Genomic DNA, 16,577 nt, shown 5'->3' on the forward strand with positions numbered 1-16,577 from the left:
ACATGGCAAATGGCCCCCGGGCCGGAACTGAGCCTGAGTCCGCCACGTTGGGGACCAAACCCCAGGTGAATCGGCCACCAGCTCTACCAACTGAGCTTCCTTTTCCCAGAGATGGCAAAAGTACACACATCCTTTACTCAAGTAGAAGAACAGATACTCGTGTTTAAAAATACTCTAGTAAAAGTAGAAGTACGGACTAAACTTCTTTACTCAAGTGAAAGTAAAGAGGCTTTGAAATGTCCTTCAGTAAAAAGTACCCATAACTAGCAGCTGTTTTAAAGAGTACCTGACCTCCCTTTATATTAAGAGAACAATAATGTCATTGTTAGCTAATGAATGTTTCCATGCTGAACAACGGCAACATGACAACGTTTTCATTGGTCCCTCTTCTTTAGAGAAGACCAGGAAATGAGGGATACACGGATCGTGTTCAAATCAATAGGCACGCAATGACTCTAAATAATAATGATCACGCCACCAAACACACATTCAAACTAAAGGAACCAGCCTGTTTGGGAAATGAGAGAAGTAGAAAGTACAGGTATTTGTGTTCAACATGTAAGAAGTAGAAAGTACAGGTATTTGTGTTCAACATGTAAGAAGTAGAAAGTACAGGTATTTGAGTTCAACATGTAAGAAGTAGAAAGTACAGGTATTTGAGTTCAACATGTAAGAAGTAGAAAGTACAGGTATTTGTGTTCAACATGTAAGAAGTCGTCAGAAAAATAAGTAGTGGAGTAAAGTACTGATACCAGAAAGATGTACTTAAGTGCAGTAACGAAGTATTTGTACTCCACTACTTCCCACCTCTGCTTCCTGTGGTAGAGTTTCCCCTCTCTGAGTGCTCCGCTGGCCGCTAAGGACTGGTCTCAGGTCAGAGTTTACTCGGACAACATAGGGACGCTGAGGAGATCCTTCACCAAACTGGTGGATGTGTGTCAGGCGCTCGAAAAGAATCTGTCTGCAGAAGGTCAGTAACTTCAAGAAATGGTTCGTTAAATCCTCAAATAAACACTTTGTAACTGTCTATCAATGGGCGTATTATACTTTATTGTAGGTGTATCACATGATGATTTGTCAAATGATTCAACAGTACATATACATGTTTGTAACTAACAATGATGTTCTTCTTTTCTGTAGAGATGAGTAAGGCAAGTCAATATGCAGGTATGTTTCTGAATATGTGAAATCATCCCATTGTCACTAATGTTTAACAAAAATGGCCATAAATAGGTACTTAAAGAGAAAATAACCGATTAATGACTTCTCGTTGAACATTATCCAGAGTTTTTATACATTATATATCCCTGTAATAAATACAGCAGACACAAAACTGATCTGAGTTCTGCAGCACTTCTAAACTGCGTGCCAAAAAGCTGCTTTTGTCCGCTATTTTCTAGGTTCAGTTTGTTATTTCTGTCTGAATGTATTGGCATACTGTACAGTTATTGTGTGTACAAAATATTTGTATAAGTGGAATATTGGACTTGTGAAATAGGACTTTAAACCCAATCACTGCAAAGTGGCACTCTTGTTTGAACTCTGCGAAGCTGTATGGATCTGTAATATGTTTTAAGGTGATATAGTCTCATTTGGTGAAGTTAATTGAATTTTATCTGACTCACAAACTCATTCTTTCTTTCCTTCTCCAGTGGATGTGACTTTGGATCCAGTGACTGCCTCTGCTTGGGTGTGTTTGTCCGCAGATGGGAAACAGGTAACATGTCATGGACTAATAAGACTAATGACGTAAATATCTGATATATTCCAACACTTGAACGTAAGTGATGTTGTTGTTGTGGATCTTCAGGTGAGCCTCAGCAGCCAGCAGAAGAACCCCCCCCCCCTGACGAGCCTCGCAGATTTGACTCCTGCGTCTCCGTTCTGGGGAAGCAAAGCTTCACCTCAGGGAGACGTTACTGGGTGGTCCAGGTAGGAACTCGGACCAGAACCAGATTTATTGCCAATGGGGTTTATATAATTTTTCCAGAATTCAACATTTCTGTATCTGCTTTCATGAGAAATGTAACTTGGGATGAGGGAAATACATTCAATAAGCACGTTTTTGAGGTTGATGATATTCCCTCTACTCTATACTGTTCTCTCCGAGTGCAACCAATTGTCAAAGGTTACAAGGATGTGTTCCTGCTTTATAGATTGGCTGTATTTCAAAAATAAAGTTGACCAATGGATGTCATCTATAAGCAGGCCCGTATCCAGGATTTCTTAAATACAAGGTCCAAAACATGCTAGGGGGGCTCGGGGGCAGGCCCCCCGACATCTTCTTTTGATTTTCATGATCTAGATATCTGTTTTCAAGACGACGAAGACGACATTAATTAAAATGAATGTCGTCTTCTTCTGTCTGCTCTAATGTAGGCTACGAAGTTGTGCAGCGCCCCCACCGCCATTAAATGGAACTACTACAAAGAACCCTGTCCAATATGTACAGTTATTATTTCACAACTTTTATTACACCTCGAAAGGTCCAGACCTCAGTGACCTCAATGGTGGGTACGGCCATGTCTATAAGTAAAGGAAAGAAAAAGATACTTGCACAGCCCTTGACATGAAATAATAGCTCTTAAATGCCCCCCTTGTGGCTGTAAGGATGTTCTTGGTAACAGGTGAAGACAAGATCATCAAGGACTGGAATACATTTCAATCCAACCTTGTCCCCTATTTCTAATCTTGGAGAGGGTGACAGAATACTTAAATTATGTCCTGTGGAGGTGTGTCTGACTTTTGTTCACAGGTCCGCTTGCATTTAGGAAAAGTGAGCATGGTTGCAGCTTTCATTTGCCTATATTTCTAATCTCAATTCTCTACGTTTGGTTTCAGGTCGGGGATAAATCAGACTGGGATCTAGGTGTGGCAAGGGAGTCCATCAACAGGAAGGGGGCGATCACGGTTCGCCCTGACACCGGATACTGGGCGATTTGTCTTCGAAAAGGCATCGAATTCAAGGCCTGTGCCGGACCCTCCGTCGCCCTCCATCTCCAGGAAAACCCCCAGAAAGTAGCCGTCTTCCTGGACTACGAGGAAGGGTCGGTGTCCTTCTACAACGCAGACGCAAAGACCCACATTTACACTTTCACAGGTTGTCTTTTCACCGAGCCTCTCTACCCGTACTTAAACCCGTGTCTTCATAACAACGGGAAGAACACCGCCCCGTTGATCATCTGTCCCGTTGAGGTGGGACCCCCTGCGGAGATTTATCTGGCCTTTTAGGGGTTAGTTAGTTAGTTAGTTAGATCCAGCATTTTAACAGGAGACTAAAGGCCCACTTGTTTTGGAGGGAAAAGTCCATGAGAATTTCCTTATCCGCCGTGAGAAAGTTAAAGTTTGACTAACACTATGCACTAGTAAATAAGGCCTTTAAAGTGTTTTAGACGTATTATTGATGTGCACAATCAAAGCCATCCACATATAACTCATGGATCTTCTGATCCCAGAACAGCCAACTAAACAAATCTGCCCTTTTGCCAAAACCACGTGATGCCCTTAAACAGCCAGTAGGGGGCAATTGCTCCAGTTGTATAGAAGTCTATGAGAAAAATTACTCTACTTCTTACTTGATTTATTACCTCAGGAAACCTTATCATGAGTTTTTGTTCTGGATTGCTAGTTTAGTGTCTTCTTCAATACAGCATGTTTATTTTGTAAATGATATTCCAATGAGTAATAAGCTTTTTGGTGGGGCCAACTTGTTTTCGACAGTTATCCTAATCAATATTGTCGGGTGTTGTCCATGTTTTTCTCTTAGGAATAACCCTTTTTTTTAATGTTTTATAAAAGTAAAAAATGTATTGCTACAACCAATCTTTGGAGCACATGTTGCTACCGTAAACAGGATTTTGATGTGATTGTAAATATGTTCTGGTTTTGGGACACAGTTATATAACTTTTTTTTGTAGGATGACAGACACTTTTGTTTTTATTTTTCCATATGTAAAAATAATCCTGACTTTATTTTTGTAAATATATATTTTTTAATTCCCGAAAATGAAACTGCTTCTCACATCTTTCTACAAAAATGTACGTGATGAGGAACTTTTTTTTGCATTTATTATTTAAGGAAAACATGTTTTACCCTCATAGATTAGTGTGCTTAATTGTTTCTTTTTGCCAACATTTGTAAACACAAATGATCAGAACATGTTTGTTTTTTATGAGGGTGTACAAAGACTGTAAATACTTTCAAAGTAAATAAATAAAAGTTGTATTCTTTCTAATTTGTGGCAATTGGAGTCAGGACTCAAGAGAGACACGAGGAGAGCTGGAGCTTTGATGGCAAACACTGAGGGTTTATTTGGAGCTTCGGCCGGAGAATTCACAAGACATGTCACGGGCCACGAGTTGACCACACGGTTGAGATGCCACAATCAATTCTGAAGACCCCTCCTATAGCTCAAGGTTTTAACTAGTTCAGAATCTAATAATCAACATTCTTCAATAGATAGACTAAACAGCTGAGGACACTGAATCAACTTTGTTGTCGCTTATGGCTAGAGGTCATCTACACCCCGAGAAGGATGCTCCAGGTGTCCCACAACAATAACTATCTCTGACCGACAGTTGCCCGGTCATAAACTGGTAACAACAAAATGCTAGGGCAGCCCCTCCTTAAGGCTGGGCATCTGCGTCAGAGGGCAAAAGGTAAACATGTATGGAAATTATTCCCTGACATAATTAAACTAGGATTCAATATTGTCCTAAGTTTCTGTTTCAAGTCTGTGATCACAGTGACTGAACTAATGTTGCTTTGAAACCAAATACACACCAGGTGGCGTGCTTTATTATTACAGTAAGTACATAAGCCGTTCAAACCGAAAGGAGATGAAGCCGTCTGAAAGCACTTAACCTGCTGAAATATGTGGGCGAGGTCGAAACAGGATTTAATGATGAGCATCGTGCTTTCCTTTATGATTGACTGGATTGGCAGACAAAGCAGCGCCTGTCAAAACACTCAGCATCAGAACTTCTTCAGAAATATGTTCATTTCTAGTCACCGGTTAAGATTTCAAATAGTTTCATATTGACTAAACACCTTAGGGCTTTATTGGTTTCAAAATGATGCAGGTATTCCAGGTTTTGTCAGTTCATTGCTTTAATCCTGCAGAAGACGTTTAACTGCAGTCTTAAGGTACGAACAGGTTCAATCAGATTCCTTCATGATATGTATTGAGGAAGCAAGTAGAGCTATTCCACAGTTTCAACAAAAGCAGGTTCTCTTTGGTTTCAAGGAAACAAAACACAAAGGATAGACTCCCCCTCTGTGATTAATTGGAGTAATGAACAAGCCTTTACCTAAATGATATGGCTGTACTTTAATAACACTAACAATGATTTGCACATACCGAGAGCTGCAAACAGACACACTGGATGTGATAGGTTTGGAAAAAAGAGCCCTTAAAATGGGACAGGCCTCGTGAGACCCCTGAATTTGGGGTGTATCTCGATTGGCCAGAATATGAGTCCAAGCTGGCATCACTTGTGAAAATGTTTGTGTTGTTGAGGTACACAGCAGAAATATACATAAATATAAATATGCTTCCATTTTTAGCCGTGCTTTGGGGATTCCAGCTGACCACTTTGGTGCAGACTGAAATGCCTCAACACATCTTTGACGGGTCTGCACACACTTTGGTGCAGATATTCATGTTTTATAAGAGAATGAATCCTACAGATTTTGGTGACAACAGACTTTACATGTAGTACCATCATCAGAACAAAACTGTGAGATTTCCATCAGCATCTGCTTAAAAGTCATGTTGGTATTAGCAAACATTAGCACACTAATGCACTTAGGATAGTCAACGTGGTGAACATTGTGCTTGCTAAACATCAGTGTTTATTGCATGTTTACTGTGAGAGTGAAGGTGAGGCTAACCTTAGCATTTAGCTCAAATCCCTTTTGTGTAATTGACTTAATTAAACCACATCTACATTTAAAAAAAAAAGTAGAAATACAGAGTCAGAGAAGCAGTTCAAAATGTTGAAAATAAACAATACATCTAAAGAGCCTGACACACCAAACTGACACCAAAGAACACGTCCCGACGGACCCGATTGTTGTGTCGCCTCACGTCTTGGCCAAAAAGTCGCACTGGAACACAGCAAAGACCGACGGCCAAGTACGCACTGCGCATGCGTGAGTGGCAATAACTCTCCTTACCAGCAGGCGGCGGTGGTGTGTATTCGTCATTCAAAAGAGGCAACAACGGAGGACAGACTGCGTGATATATACAAACAACAAATAGCGTGCGTTCCATTTTCACTCTCGTCCATCACAGACTGTTTCACTGTTTCACATAACGACTTATAATAGCCGTGTGTGCCTTCTTCACTTCCGTTTCGCTTCTCATGCACTAATTCGCTAAGCTGAAGAGCCAATCAGAGTCCTTTATTTTGCCGACAGCCGATTCGGTGGCGGAAGGTGTCGGCATGGCCGAAAAGACACAACCGTGCGGGACACACCAATCTGAATAGGGCAACAGGACGCTTATCGACGGCCAAAATACAACACATCACACCCGTCCTTCATTCCCTCCACTGGCTTCCTGTCTCATTCAGGATCGAATACAAGATCGCACTACTGACCCATCAGTGCATCCACGCGAACGCTCCTTCATACCTGAAGGAACTTCTCACATCTCAAACCTCCACACGCAACCTCCGCTCCACAACTAACCATCGGCTTCGCCCCCCGAGGACCAAACTCCACACAAAGGGGGATCGGGCTTTCTGTGCAGCTGCTCCTCGTCTGTGGAATTCCCTCCCAGACCACCTGAGAAGCCTCCAAGAAAGGCTTAAAAACCTTTCTTTTAAAAAAAGATTTTGATTAATTAATTTTGTTTGTTTTTATTGTGCCTCCTGTAGCACCTTGGGATTGCTGTGAGCAATGAAAGGTGCTTTATAAATCGAATTTATTATTATTATTATTATTATATTATTCAATGTCACTTTGTTTGCATCAATCTTGATACAGGGTACTTATTATATGTTGTACTTTGGATTCCTAAAGCTTTTAGTCTGCCATCCCAGGGATGGCAGACTAAAAGCTTTAGGAATCCAAAGTACAACATATAATAAGTACCCTGTATCAAGATTGATGCAAACAAAGTGACATTGAATAATATAATNACGTCTATGAAGTGTTTTGCTCAAAATACCAAATAGATCACCCATTCTAGCCATGCCTCATATCCCTCTATTTCACTTCCTGTTTCAAAAGTGCTGATTCTGGGTATAAACAGGTCTCTCTTGAGAATGAGACCCTGTGTCTCAATGAGATATTCACCTGTATAAATAAAGGCGAAATAAAAAAAATAAGAGGGGGCGGCCTAATGCAGGACCTGGCAGATACTGGGTGTTTGAGGACGCTTCCTTGGTAGGACATGTCCCTCCGAGTCGGGTCCTTCAGAAGCGAGGCAAGAATCCTTCCTAGCCTCGGAAAACGACGAATTGTGGAACAGGCTAAGAGGTGTGCGTCATATGCGAGGCCCCGCCTTAAATGGAGCGTGATTTCGGCCAAAGATTTGGAAATTGGTCCGTGTGCAAAGCATTGTGGGGATTTTAAGACACATGTGCATCCTCAAAATGTCCCGCAACGTAGAATTCCAAGGATCCTTTACATTGGAACAGTCCTTCGGCGGGACTCGATGACGTAGCATCCTTGAAATAGTGGCTCTGGAGAAGCCTTCCTCGACATTGAGAAATTTAAAATGCTGCGGTGATGAAACGCAAGGATTATTAAATCAAGGATTATTTCTGAAACAGTATGGAGCTCAAAGGGTTTCTCTCTTGCCGGTTATACCACAAGGTGAGTTCCTTTTTATTTCCTGCTTCTTCACACACATGCTCTCCAGTACAGGTTAGCTCTGAGTGTTAGCGATGCTAATGTAAACACCGACCATATTACGTCCAAAACAGTCGGGCATGGTTTCTGATAGTGCTGTGGGTCCGCCGCCGATATGACGTCATATCGGACGCAAATCTGGATCAGCTCCGTTGTTCCACCGTTTTTTGAGATTTGGGTACGGAGGAAAAGAGAGAGGGTTTTATTTTCTGACGCTGCGTGAGTTCCCTGACACACCCGAGACACATATTTATGTATAAAAGACAAGTGCATTTTGCATGATAGGTCCCCTTTAAAGTCTTGCATTAAAGAGAAATTACATGTAATGTCCCCACTGCCCTAATTGTAATACAGTCCCTACATTTCTGTATTTAAATGTTATTTTGGTGATACTATTATTACAGGAACAGTCTGTCTGCATCATGTGTTTCTGTTCAGCTATAGCGTCTAAAGGCCCAGATACACCGGCCAGTCACCTGAGAAGTCGCCGACGCCGACACCGACTGTTGCGTCGCCGGACTCTCCTGCGTATTTGCCGACTTCGCGCACTGGAACACACCGCAAATCCGAGCCGAGCACGTATGAACTGCGCATGCGTGAGTGGCAATAACTCTCCTTACCAGCAGGCGGCGGTAGTGTGTATTCATCATTCAAAAGAGGCAACAACCGGAACAACCGGAAGACAGAGAAGAACAGACTCCGTGATATAAACAAACAACAAATAGCGTTTTTCTTTCCATTTTCACTCTCGTCCATTGAAAAGATGAACGAACAGGAGCTCTATAAACCGATGAGGTGAAATAGCCGTCCGTGTGTGTTCCATCTTCCATTTTAAATCATTTGTTTACCTCCCTCACTTCCGTTAATGCTTCTCAAGCACTGATTCGCTAGCTGAACAGCCAATCAGTGTTATCCCTTTGTCCGACTTCCGGTTGGTGTTCCCGACGTCAGGTCGGCAGAAAAGACCCGACGGTGCGGCGCACACCACTCCGAATAGGGCGTGCCGACGCTCATGTTCGGCCCGACTCCCATTTACTGCCGATTTCGGGCCGGTGTATCTGGGCCTTTACATCGATACTTAAATGTGTTTATCCATATATTCCTAACAAAACACTTCTGTTGCTGCTGTAAGTGTGTGATCCACCACATATAACAAAACAAGTGTTTTCCAAGGGATGTCCTAACGTAAAACTGTTTTAAAAAAGGTATACAGTAAGGACATGATTTTAACAAGATCATGGATGAAATTGTTTAATCATAACTGGGTGTTTGCGGCTTATTTATTTTTTTGGTTTGTTATTTTATCTTTTCTTGATTACCATTTACGTCTTTTATGTATTTGTTTGCATATTTGTTTGTTTATTCATCTGTTTATTTATTTGTTGTTTTATGTTTTTCAATAACAAATGTATTTCTTTAATTAAGAAAATGTTAAATCTTTGTATTATTGTTTTACGCGTTAAAAATAAAAAATAAAATACAAAAATGTAATATGCGAAGCGGGTGGATCTTGATCAGCTTGAAGAATGTTCCTTTCCCCATAATGACCAAGTCGCTGCACATTATCCAGCTTATTACACGGCCATATACTAAACAAACTAAGGAACCGACTCCCAATATTAATTTAAATGATTTTATCGACTTAAAAATGATCGTATTTCTTCCGTTGAGAAAAAAAACCCTCCGTTCCACGGCGCACCAACGGCTGGAACTGCGACAACAACAACTTTAAGGCAGCACTGTCCAAATCTGTTCACAGTTTCAGATCCGCAAACAAGTCCTTAAACACTGCAGAGCCCATACCCTGTTCCTGTTAGTGTTTACTTCCTCTCTACCTTATTCTGGTGGTTTATCTACGTCCAGCGCTCCGTCTTTTACCCTCTTTTACTTTCTCTTTCTTGATCCTCCTTAGCAACGGTCAACAAGTCCTTGACAGCGGTCTGTACCAACTTGTCACGTGTTCTGAATTGACCAATCAGAATCGAGTATTCAACTAAGCCATGCAATACATTTGGTGAATGTCACTGGGGAAAGAAAAAAAAGAATGAACACTACTTGCTCAAAAAAAGGTAACATTATGAATTATATTTTATGTTGTTTGTAACCTGGTGATCATTTAATTTTGGACCCAAAGTATTAACATATTTTCGTACTCCAGACACAAATCTCCAAAGTGCAAACGCAGGCATCTGCTGTGCACCGGGCGTTGAAACTAATGGTCCGGTGTGAACTCAGCAGGTTTCTGGCACCGAACCTTTCCTCTTCTGCCAATCCTCCATCTGCCACCGGATCCACCGCAGAGACACGCTGTGTGTCCCCCTCCATGACAAACTCACAGGAGAATATAGAATATATCTATCTATATATCTATCTATCTATCTATCTATCTATCTATCTATCTGTCTGTCTGTCTGTCTGTCTGTCTGTCTGTCTGTCTGTCTTCCGTCTGTCTGTCTGTCTGTCTGTCTGTCTAATCTCTGCACTGTAAACCCTCAGAAACCCTTACAACTCTTGGACTAACAACAGGGTGTGTACTATTTATAGAACAACAGTCTGTCTGCATTAAGTGATCTATAGAGCGTATGTAAATTGTACTGCAGGTGAATTCAGCTTTGCCAAGGACGTGGTTTGCATGTCCTTTCATATCTCAATCTCAATCTTTATATATTTAAAACAACCTCAGTTGACCAAAGTTCTGTACAGGCAACACATACAATAGAATAACACAATAGGTGTCAAATAATAAAACAATAATTGAAAACAAGATAAAAAGCACAATAACTAGAAACATAAAAACATATAGAAATGTCAAAAGGTCATGTTCAACTAGTATTAAAAGCCAGCGCAAAGAGGTGAGTTTTTAGCATACTCTTGGATGTCAATATTTAGTTAAGAAGCTAAGCCTCTAGCCTAGCCTCTTTGGTTGTTTTAAATAACCATACTCGATCATTTTGTTCTATAAGACATTTGAGTTGCTGGAACTGCTACCTGCGCGACCCGACCACGGATAAGCGGGAGAAGATGGATGGATGACATATTTGAGTGTATTGGCAAAGGAATTTCTGATATTGCCAAAATCTTGTTTTGTGGAGTTCAGTGACCTTGACCCTTGATCACCAAGATCTAATTAGTTAATCATTAAATGCAAGTTGAGGATAGAGACAAATTTGAAGAAATTCCCCTCAGGCATTCCTGAGTAATCGTGTTTACAAGAAAGGGACCGACTGTACCTACGTGAGAATGTAGGCACGACCCAAAAAACATACATCTCTCTGCCATAGCTGTCATCTGCGTGGAGATATAAAAAAAGTTAACTCTCTGCCAACATTGCATTTGTACTAAGTATTTGAAATGAAGTTGGCAAGCTAGCTAGGTGGATAGACTAAGATTGAGACGAGAAGAGAAGTGACACAATAGTATTATTTATTGCCATAAAAGTTTTTACCCTGAATTTCGTGCATTAAAACAAAATCACAAAGCTATGACAGGGTTAGCAAGCATAGGTGACACAACGCAGTACTAATTATAATGATAAATGGGAAATACATTCATGATTGTTTGTTGCTGAGCGATCTCCCCCAATCATCCGATACATATGAAGATCACTGCACTTTGTATTCAATGCATCTGTTAATGCTTCTTCCTTTGTACTTTCACATGACTTTGACAACAACATAACGTACGGCTACCTTTATCTACAAGGGGAACACCAGGAACCCGGAGAACGTGGAGTACTTCCAGCCTCCCATCAGGTTCCCCCTCTCCAGTTTGAGGTAAGTCTTGTCCCCTCGCTCCATTATCACCAGGCCGGCATTAGTGGCAGCTTCTCTGGTCACGTCCTGATCGCCTGCGAATGCTGAAATCACCGGCCAGGCGTTGAGAACCAAACTCACCTGAGGAAGAAAGATGAAGAGGAATAGTATGTGAGTGTGGTGTCAAATTATCATATACTCATTTAAAACATATAGTCTTATACTCTGATTTTCTTTTAAACTGTTAAATTGTATTTTTAGTCTTGTATGTGTTTAACAGAGACATGTGTTTAGGATTTACATTGCAGGAGGGCAATAGGAAATGTAAAAGGGGGATTTGCAAATGGTTAAGGACTGGGGGGTTTCATGGTTTAATGGTGGGGATGTGTAGATGATGCCTAAGGGAATTTAAGGGTGGGACCAGTTGGATATTCTCTACTTTATAGTGTGACTGTAAGCTGTGTCCTGCAGAACTTCTCTACCCTCTGAGGATGAAGTTGCTCTGTTCCTACATTTGGGATCGATTTCACATGTATATTGACTTTCATTATTATTTTATTAAATATATCAGAGACAAACTTTGTCCATGAATCATTTATCAGTTTCTCTTAAGATTTTTCTCCACAATGAGCAGTGGGGAAAGGCATCTGCAGGAAAGTTGTGGTCAGAAAACACGGATTATCTGAATCAGAATCAGAATCAAGTTTATTGCCAAGTACGTTTACACATACAAGGAATTTGCTTTGGTATCTGATGGTGCGAACATAAACAATCTAAAAAAAATTGTTGCTAAGTAGGTAAAAAAAGAAATATATAAGGATAGTAAAAAATAAGTATTTTAAAGAAACACTTTAGCATTAAAAACTGTTGCTAAAGACAAGTATTTACACCAAATTGTAATGTAACTACAAATAACCTTAAAAGCTAAGAAACAAAAACACTTCGGACAATGAGTATATATGGCAAACTCAATGTAATATTTTAAAGTGGAGGGGTTACATATATTGTGTTGGTACTGTAACGGCCCGTCCACACGGCGGCGTGCGTTGAAGCTTCAACGTAGCTTCCCATTCACTTTGAATGGGGTGACGTCACGCTTTGCCGAACTGCATTGTGGTTCCGTCGCTTCGCTTTGCCTCCGATGCTCGCTTTAAAAGTTGAGAAAAGTTCAACTTGTGAAGCTTCGACGGAAGCGTCAGCCAATCAAATCATATGCCAGTACAAGCTCTAGCCAATCAAACCGTGTGATTGGTTGTTGGTCGAGCTTCAGACACGCCCGCCGGCAAGCTTCAGCGCACGCTGCCGTGTGGACGCTGCGTAAGAGTTTTGAATTTGAGAGGGTGCTCTAGACTAGCATTAAGATGCCATTCGTTAATTACAAACATTAGAATGTCTTTATTAAAATGTCTTTAAATAGACTCTAGCATTAAGATATCTTTAAACTAGTTGTTTGTTGTTGCGACGGCAACGTCATTTCCTATAAAGTCCGCCATTTTGTCAGCGTCACTAGAGGCCCAGAGAGGTGGAGCTAGAGGTTATGGCTCTGCAGTGAGCACCACTTGTTGAATTCCATAACAATGTTAGTTTGTAGTTTTACACCCATTTTAATTCATCCACTTATGCTGGCGTTGTAAAAAAGGTTTTGTTTGCCCGTTGGCAGGATATATTTCATACCCTGCAGAAGATTAGTTAAATTAATATTGTTAACAATCAACTATTACACGCTTAGAGCAGTTCTAATAACAGCTTTATGGGTTAGCCAGGAAGTACAAATAACACTTGTCAAGTTTGAGTAACTCTCAGAGTAAAGGAAAAAAAGAAAATTCAAATTAGAATATAGTTTTAAATTAATAGTTTGACATTTTGGGAAATAGCTTAATGGCGTCCAGGCGGAGAAATGCTAAAATGGTTGATTAAGGCATTGGAGGAACTTTAAAGAAGACGCACCACCTTTCCTTTAAATGTTCTTACTTGTATTGTCTGCCGGTTGTACACTTTGACAACATGAAAGCTGAAACTGTAGACTCCTTTTCTAGGCGCCACAAAGATACTCCGTGCTGGGTCAAAATGGCCGCCAACGTTTACTAGGATCTAAAAAGAAGAGAAGATTAGGAGAGAGATCATTATTAACACAACCACGCGTGAGCCAAGCTACTAATAGTGTATTAAAGTGTGAAAATAGTTGATCACAAATCTAGCATTTTGGAAATGTCAGTTCTTAATAAATGCCAGGAGAACAAGAAAGGGAGGATATGAACAAGGTGTTCTGGCAGAAGTCTTGAAAACACAACCTGCAGTTACACAGACAGACGTGATTAATGATTGGTTTTATTGGCTTTCCTTTACAGCTCCCAGACATTGCTCAAAATAAAATGTCATCACCGCTCCGTATTGGTATTTAGCAATAGATCGAGCCAATGATTAATCACTTTTTTAAATGTGACACATGCAGATCAGTGTTTATGACCTTCCAAGAACAAAAAGTGTTGTTAAAAATACCTGAAGTAACGCAATACTTCCGTGTGTAGAGTGGGTTCAGTGACACACTGTCTGTCTTGCATAATGCAGGACACGTTTGCCAACATTGTAGAGCAGCTATCTACGTTCTTTTTTCTTTTTTAAATCAGAAGCAAAGACTCATCAGGCTATTGTTAATCCAAACTGCTGTTAAAGAGGTAACAATATAAGCCCACTGCCTTTTTTTCTGAGAGTTCAAATATCCCACCTCTTTAGTTATGACTCCTTTTCACGTTGGTTAATTAAAGTGCGTAAACTTGGACAAAAGCATGATTTTGAGGTAATGGTTGGGCCCAAGCTGCCAATGCCAATAAAAGTTATATTTGTCAACTTTGTTTATTATGAGTATGTTCATTTTACTTTCCTTTTTGCTTGATTTTGTAATCAATTGGCCTCTATAATGAGTGGTAACACGCTGGTACAACACCAGTCTCTCTTCAATCGAATCTTTTGTACCATGGTTTAAAGATGTAAAGAAACAATCTATCTCACTTATGCAGAAATGTGTTTATGCATTTTAGTAGCGTACTTAAATATCATTGATAAGTAACTTCATCCATTGTGTGGACCTTTGGCGAAACTGTGTAAATGGCCAACAAGAAAGCATATCAACCTTCACAAATGAATATGTATTGACTAGTAAACCTCTTTTTTGTTGCTTCTTAAAGGTCACCTATTATGCAAAATCCACTTGTTCCTGTCTCTTCTACATCAACATGTGTCCCCTCTGTGGAAAGAGACTCTGAAAGTTTCAGGAACAAAGACCCTCTCTCTTTTTGTCCTGATCCATTTCTATAAAAACCTGTCTGAAAATGAGCTGATCAGATTTTGGCCACTTTATGATGTCATAACGATGTTTTGGCAGAGAATCAGCACTTTTGAAACAGGGCTGAAACAGAGGGGATTATGGGATGCTGCAATGATCTGTTTGGTGTTTCAGCCAATCAGAGACATGTTCTGTATATATCTGAGACCTATAATATATTGATAAAAAACAGTGTAATAGGAGACCTTTGAAAACGACAATTTTTGGAGTCATGTATCCTACAGAATCCCACCTGATCAAAGTAGATGGTCATCGTGCGGTTGCTCATCTCCGAGGGTTCATGGTTGGTGTTTCGAATGGCGGAAAACGCAACCCTGCCGCTTCCTGACCTCACCGACATGCCCAAAGCGTTCCCCGACGGCTCCGCAGACGGCGTGGAGTCGCACACCACCAGACACTTTCCCTCCAATATCATTGGCTCTGTGTCATTCTGGCAGTTGACCTTTTCGGGCCCCCAATTGACCAGAAGCAACAGTCCAATGAAAATGACTGAGCGGGGGGCAAGGTAGGGCAAAAAGGGAGGAAATAGAAAGGGCATAGTTCCAAATATGGGGTTTTTGGTTCTGTTTTACGGGGCTCAGTGACAATATAGCTGCCACAATCTTCAGTGTCTTATCGAAGAACACTTCACTGTAGCAACAGGATCATAATTTCACCTTGAAAGACCAATGATTTCTCGCATCCCATGGGACTAGATTGAATCCTCACGTAACCGCTCTGACAACAGCAGGTGGAATTGCAGTCCCTCTTGAAAGACGTCTAAGAGCTGGCGAGATGGCGGATGCCCATAACAGCACGTACAGTTGTAGAAAATCCAGATAAGAATAGTTGAAAGTTATCCAGTTCTTTATGCCGCATCAAAAATGGACATCAGCCAAATGAACTGGTTTGGAGGCTGTCGAGACTTCAGGCCTGTTTGAAGGAGTAGACACAACATCGCACAATTATTTTCTTTAGATTAACAACCAATCACATGACAGGTGCTTGGCTACTGTTGGGGCAGAACCTCTGCTCCGCGCTGTTCCTATATGAGCGGGTTTTAAAAGAAGGAAAAGTCAAAGCAGCCAGGATAAGGGTTAAACAATAATCTGTTTTAATGGTAGAACATACAATACATCACCCAATCTCCTATTCACCTAACCACGAAGCACTCTGCAGAGTACTCCGGGCTCAGGTTCTACCACCGCGTGAGACACGTCTCAGGAACGGCCAGTCAAAAACAAGAGCGCGAACCAAAGGATTCTTCTTCTTTTTATTTAATGGCGAATCGCTTCCACTTGGAGCATATATCGCCACCTACTGTTGAGTTATTACATGTTCATATTAAATCCTTATCCTCAGACCAGTGCTTTTGAGGAATTTGAAGATCAGCTTGTTTGCTTCATTTCTTGGTTTACTTTCATATATTGCCTTGAAATCCATGTCCTTGATGTTGAGTTGTTCCAGTGCAGTTTTCAGAATGAATCTTTGTCTGTTATAATCCGGGCAGCTAAAAAATACATGATGTATTGTCTCTGGTTGTTGGCAACCATCACAATTACCATTTGGATGTTTTCCAATCAGATGCAGTGATGAGTTTAGTCCAGAGTGTCCCAATTTTATCCTGCTGTTAATGCTCTGT

At 40.8% G+C, this 16,577-nt stretch overlaps 2 protein-coding genes across 3 annotated transcripts; one reads left to right on the plus strand and one right to left on the minus strand.

Moving 5' to 3' along the window:
- Positions 1 to 2: 2 nt before the first annotated feature.
- LOC104951910 (nuclear factor 7, brain-like) lies at positions 3 to 4,223 on the plus strand. Its single transcript, XM_010778645.1, has 6 exons — positions 3 to 65; positions 826 to 970; positions 1,149 to 1,167; positions 1,653 to 1,717; positions 1,811 to 1,932; positions 2,842 to 4,223. Exons 1-6 carry the CDS (start codon positions 3 to 5, stop codon positions 3,229 to 3,231), a joined length of 804 nt encoding a protein of 267 aa, XP_010776947.1. The 3' UTR covers positions 3,232 to 4,223.
- A 7,041-nt stretch (positions 4,224 to 11,264) lies between these two features.
- On the minus strand, positions 11,265 to 16,135 carry LOC104951882 (cerebellin-1-like). 2 transcript variants are annotated; one of them, XM_010778615.1, is made up of 4 exons: positions 16,093 to 16,135; positions 15,189 to 15,868; positions 13,585 to 13,704; positions 11,265 to 11,754 (listed from the first exon to the last, which is right to left on the minus strand). In XM_010778615.1, exons 2-4 carry the CDS (start codon positions 15,492 to 15,494, stop codon positions 11,557 to 11,559), a joined length of 624 nt encoding a protein of 207 aa, XP_010776917.1. In that variant the 5' UTR covers positions 15,495 to 15,868; positions 16,093 to 16,135; the 3' UTR covers positions 11,265 to 11,556. The 2 variants fall into 2 exon arrangements, with proteins under 2 accessions (XP_010776917.1, XP_010776918.1); XM_010778616.1 differs by lacking the exon at positions 16,093 to 16,135 and adding an exon at positions 16,067 to 16,085.
- Between the last annotated feature and the right edge of the window lie 442 nt (positions 16,136 to 16,577).

This window comes from Notothenia coriiceps, unplaced genomic scaffold, assembly GCF_000735185.1.
Source record: "Notothenia coriiceps isolate Sejong01 unplaced genomic scaffold, NC01 NC01_scaffold00019351, whole genome shotgun sequence".
Lineage (NCBI taxonomy): Eukaryota > Metazoa > Chordata > Actinopteri > Perciformes > Nototheniidae > Notothenia > Notothenia coriiceps.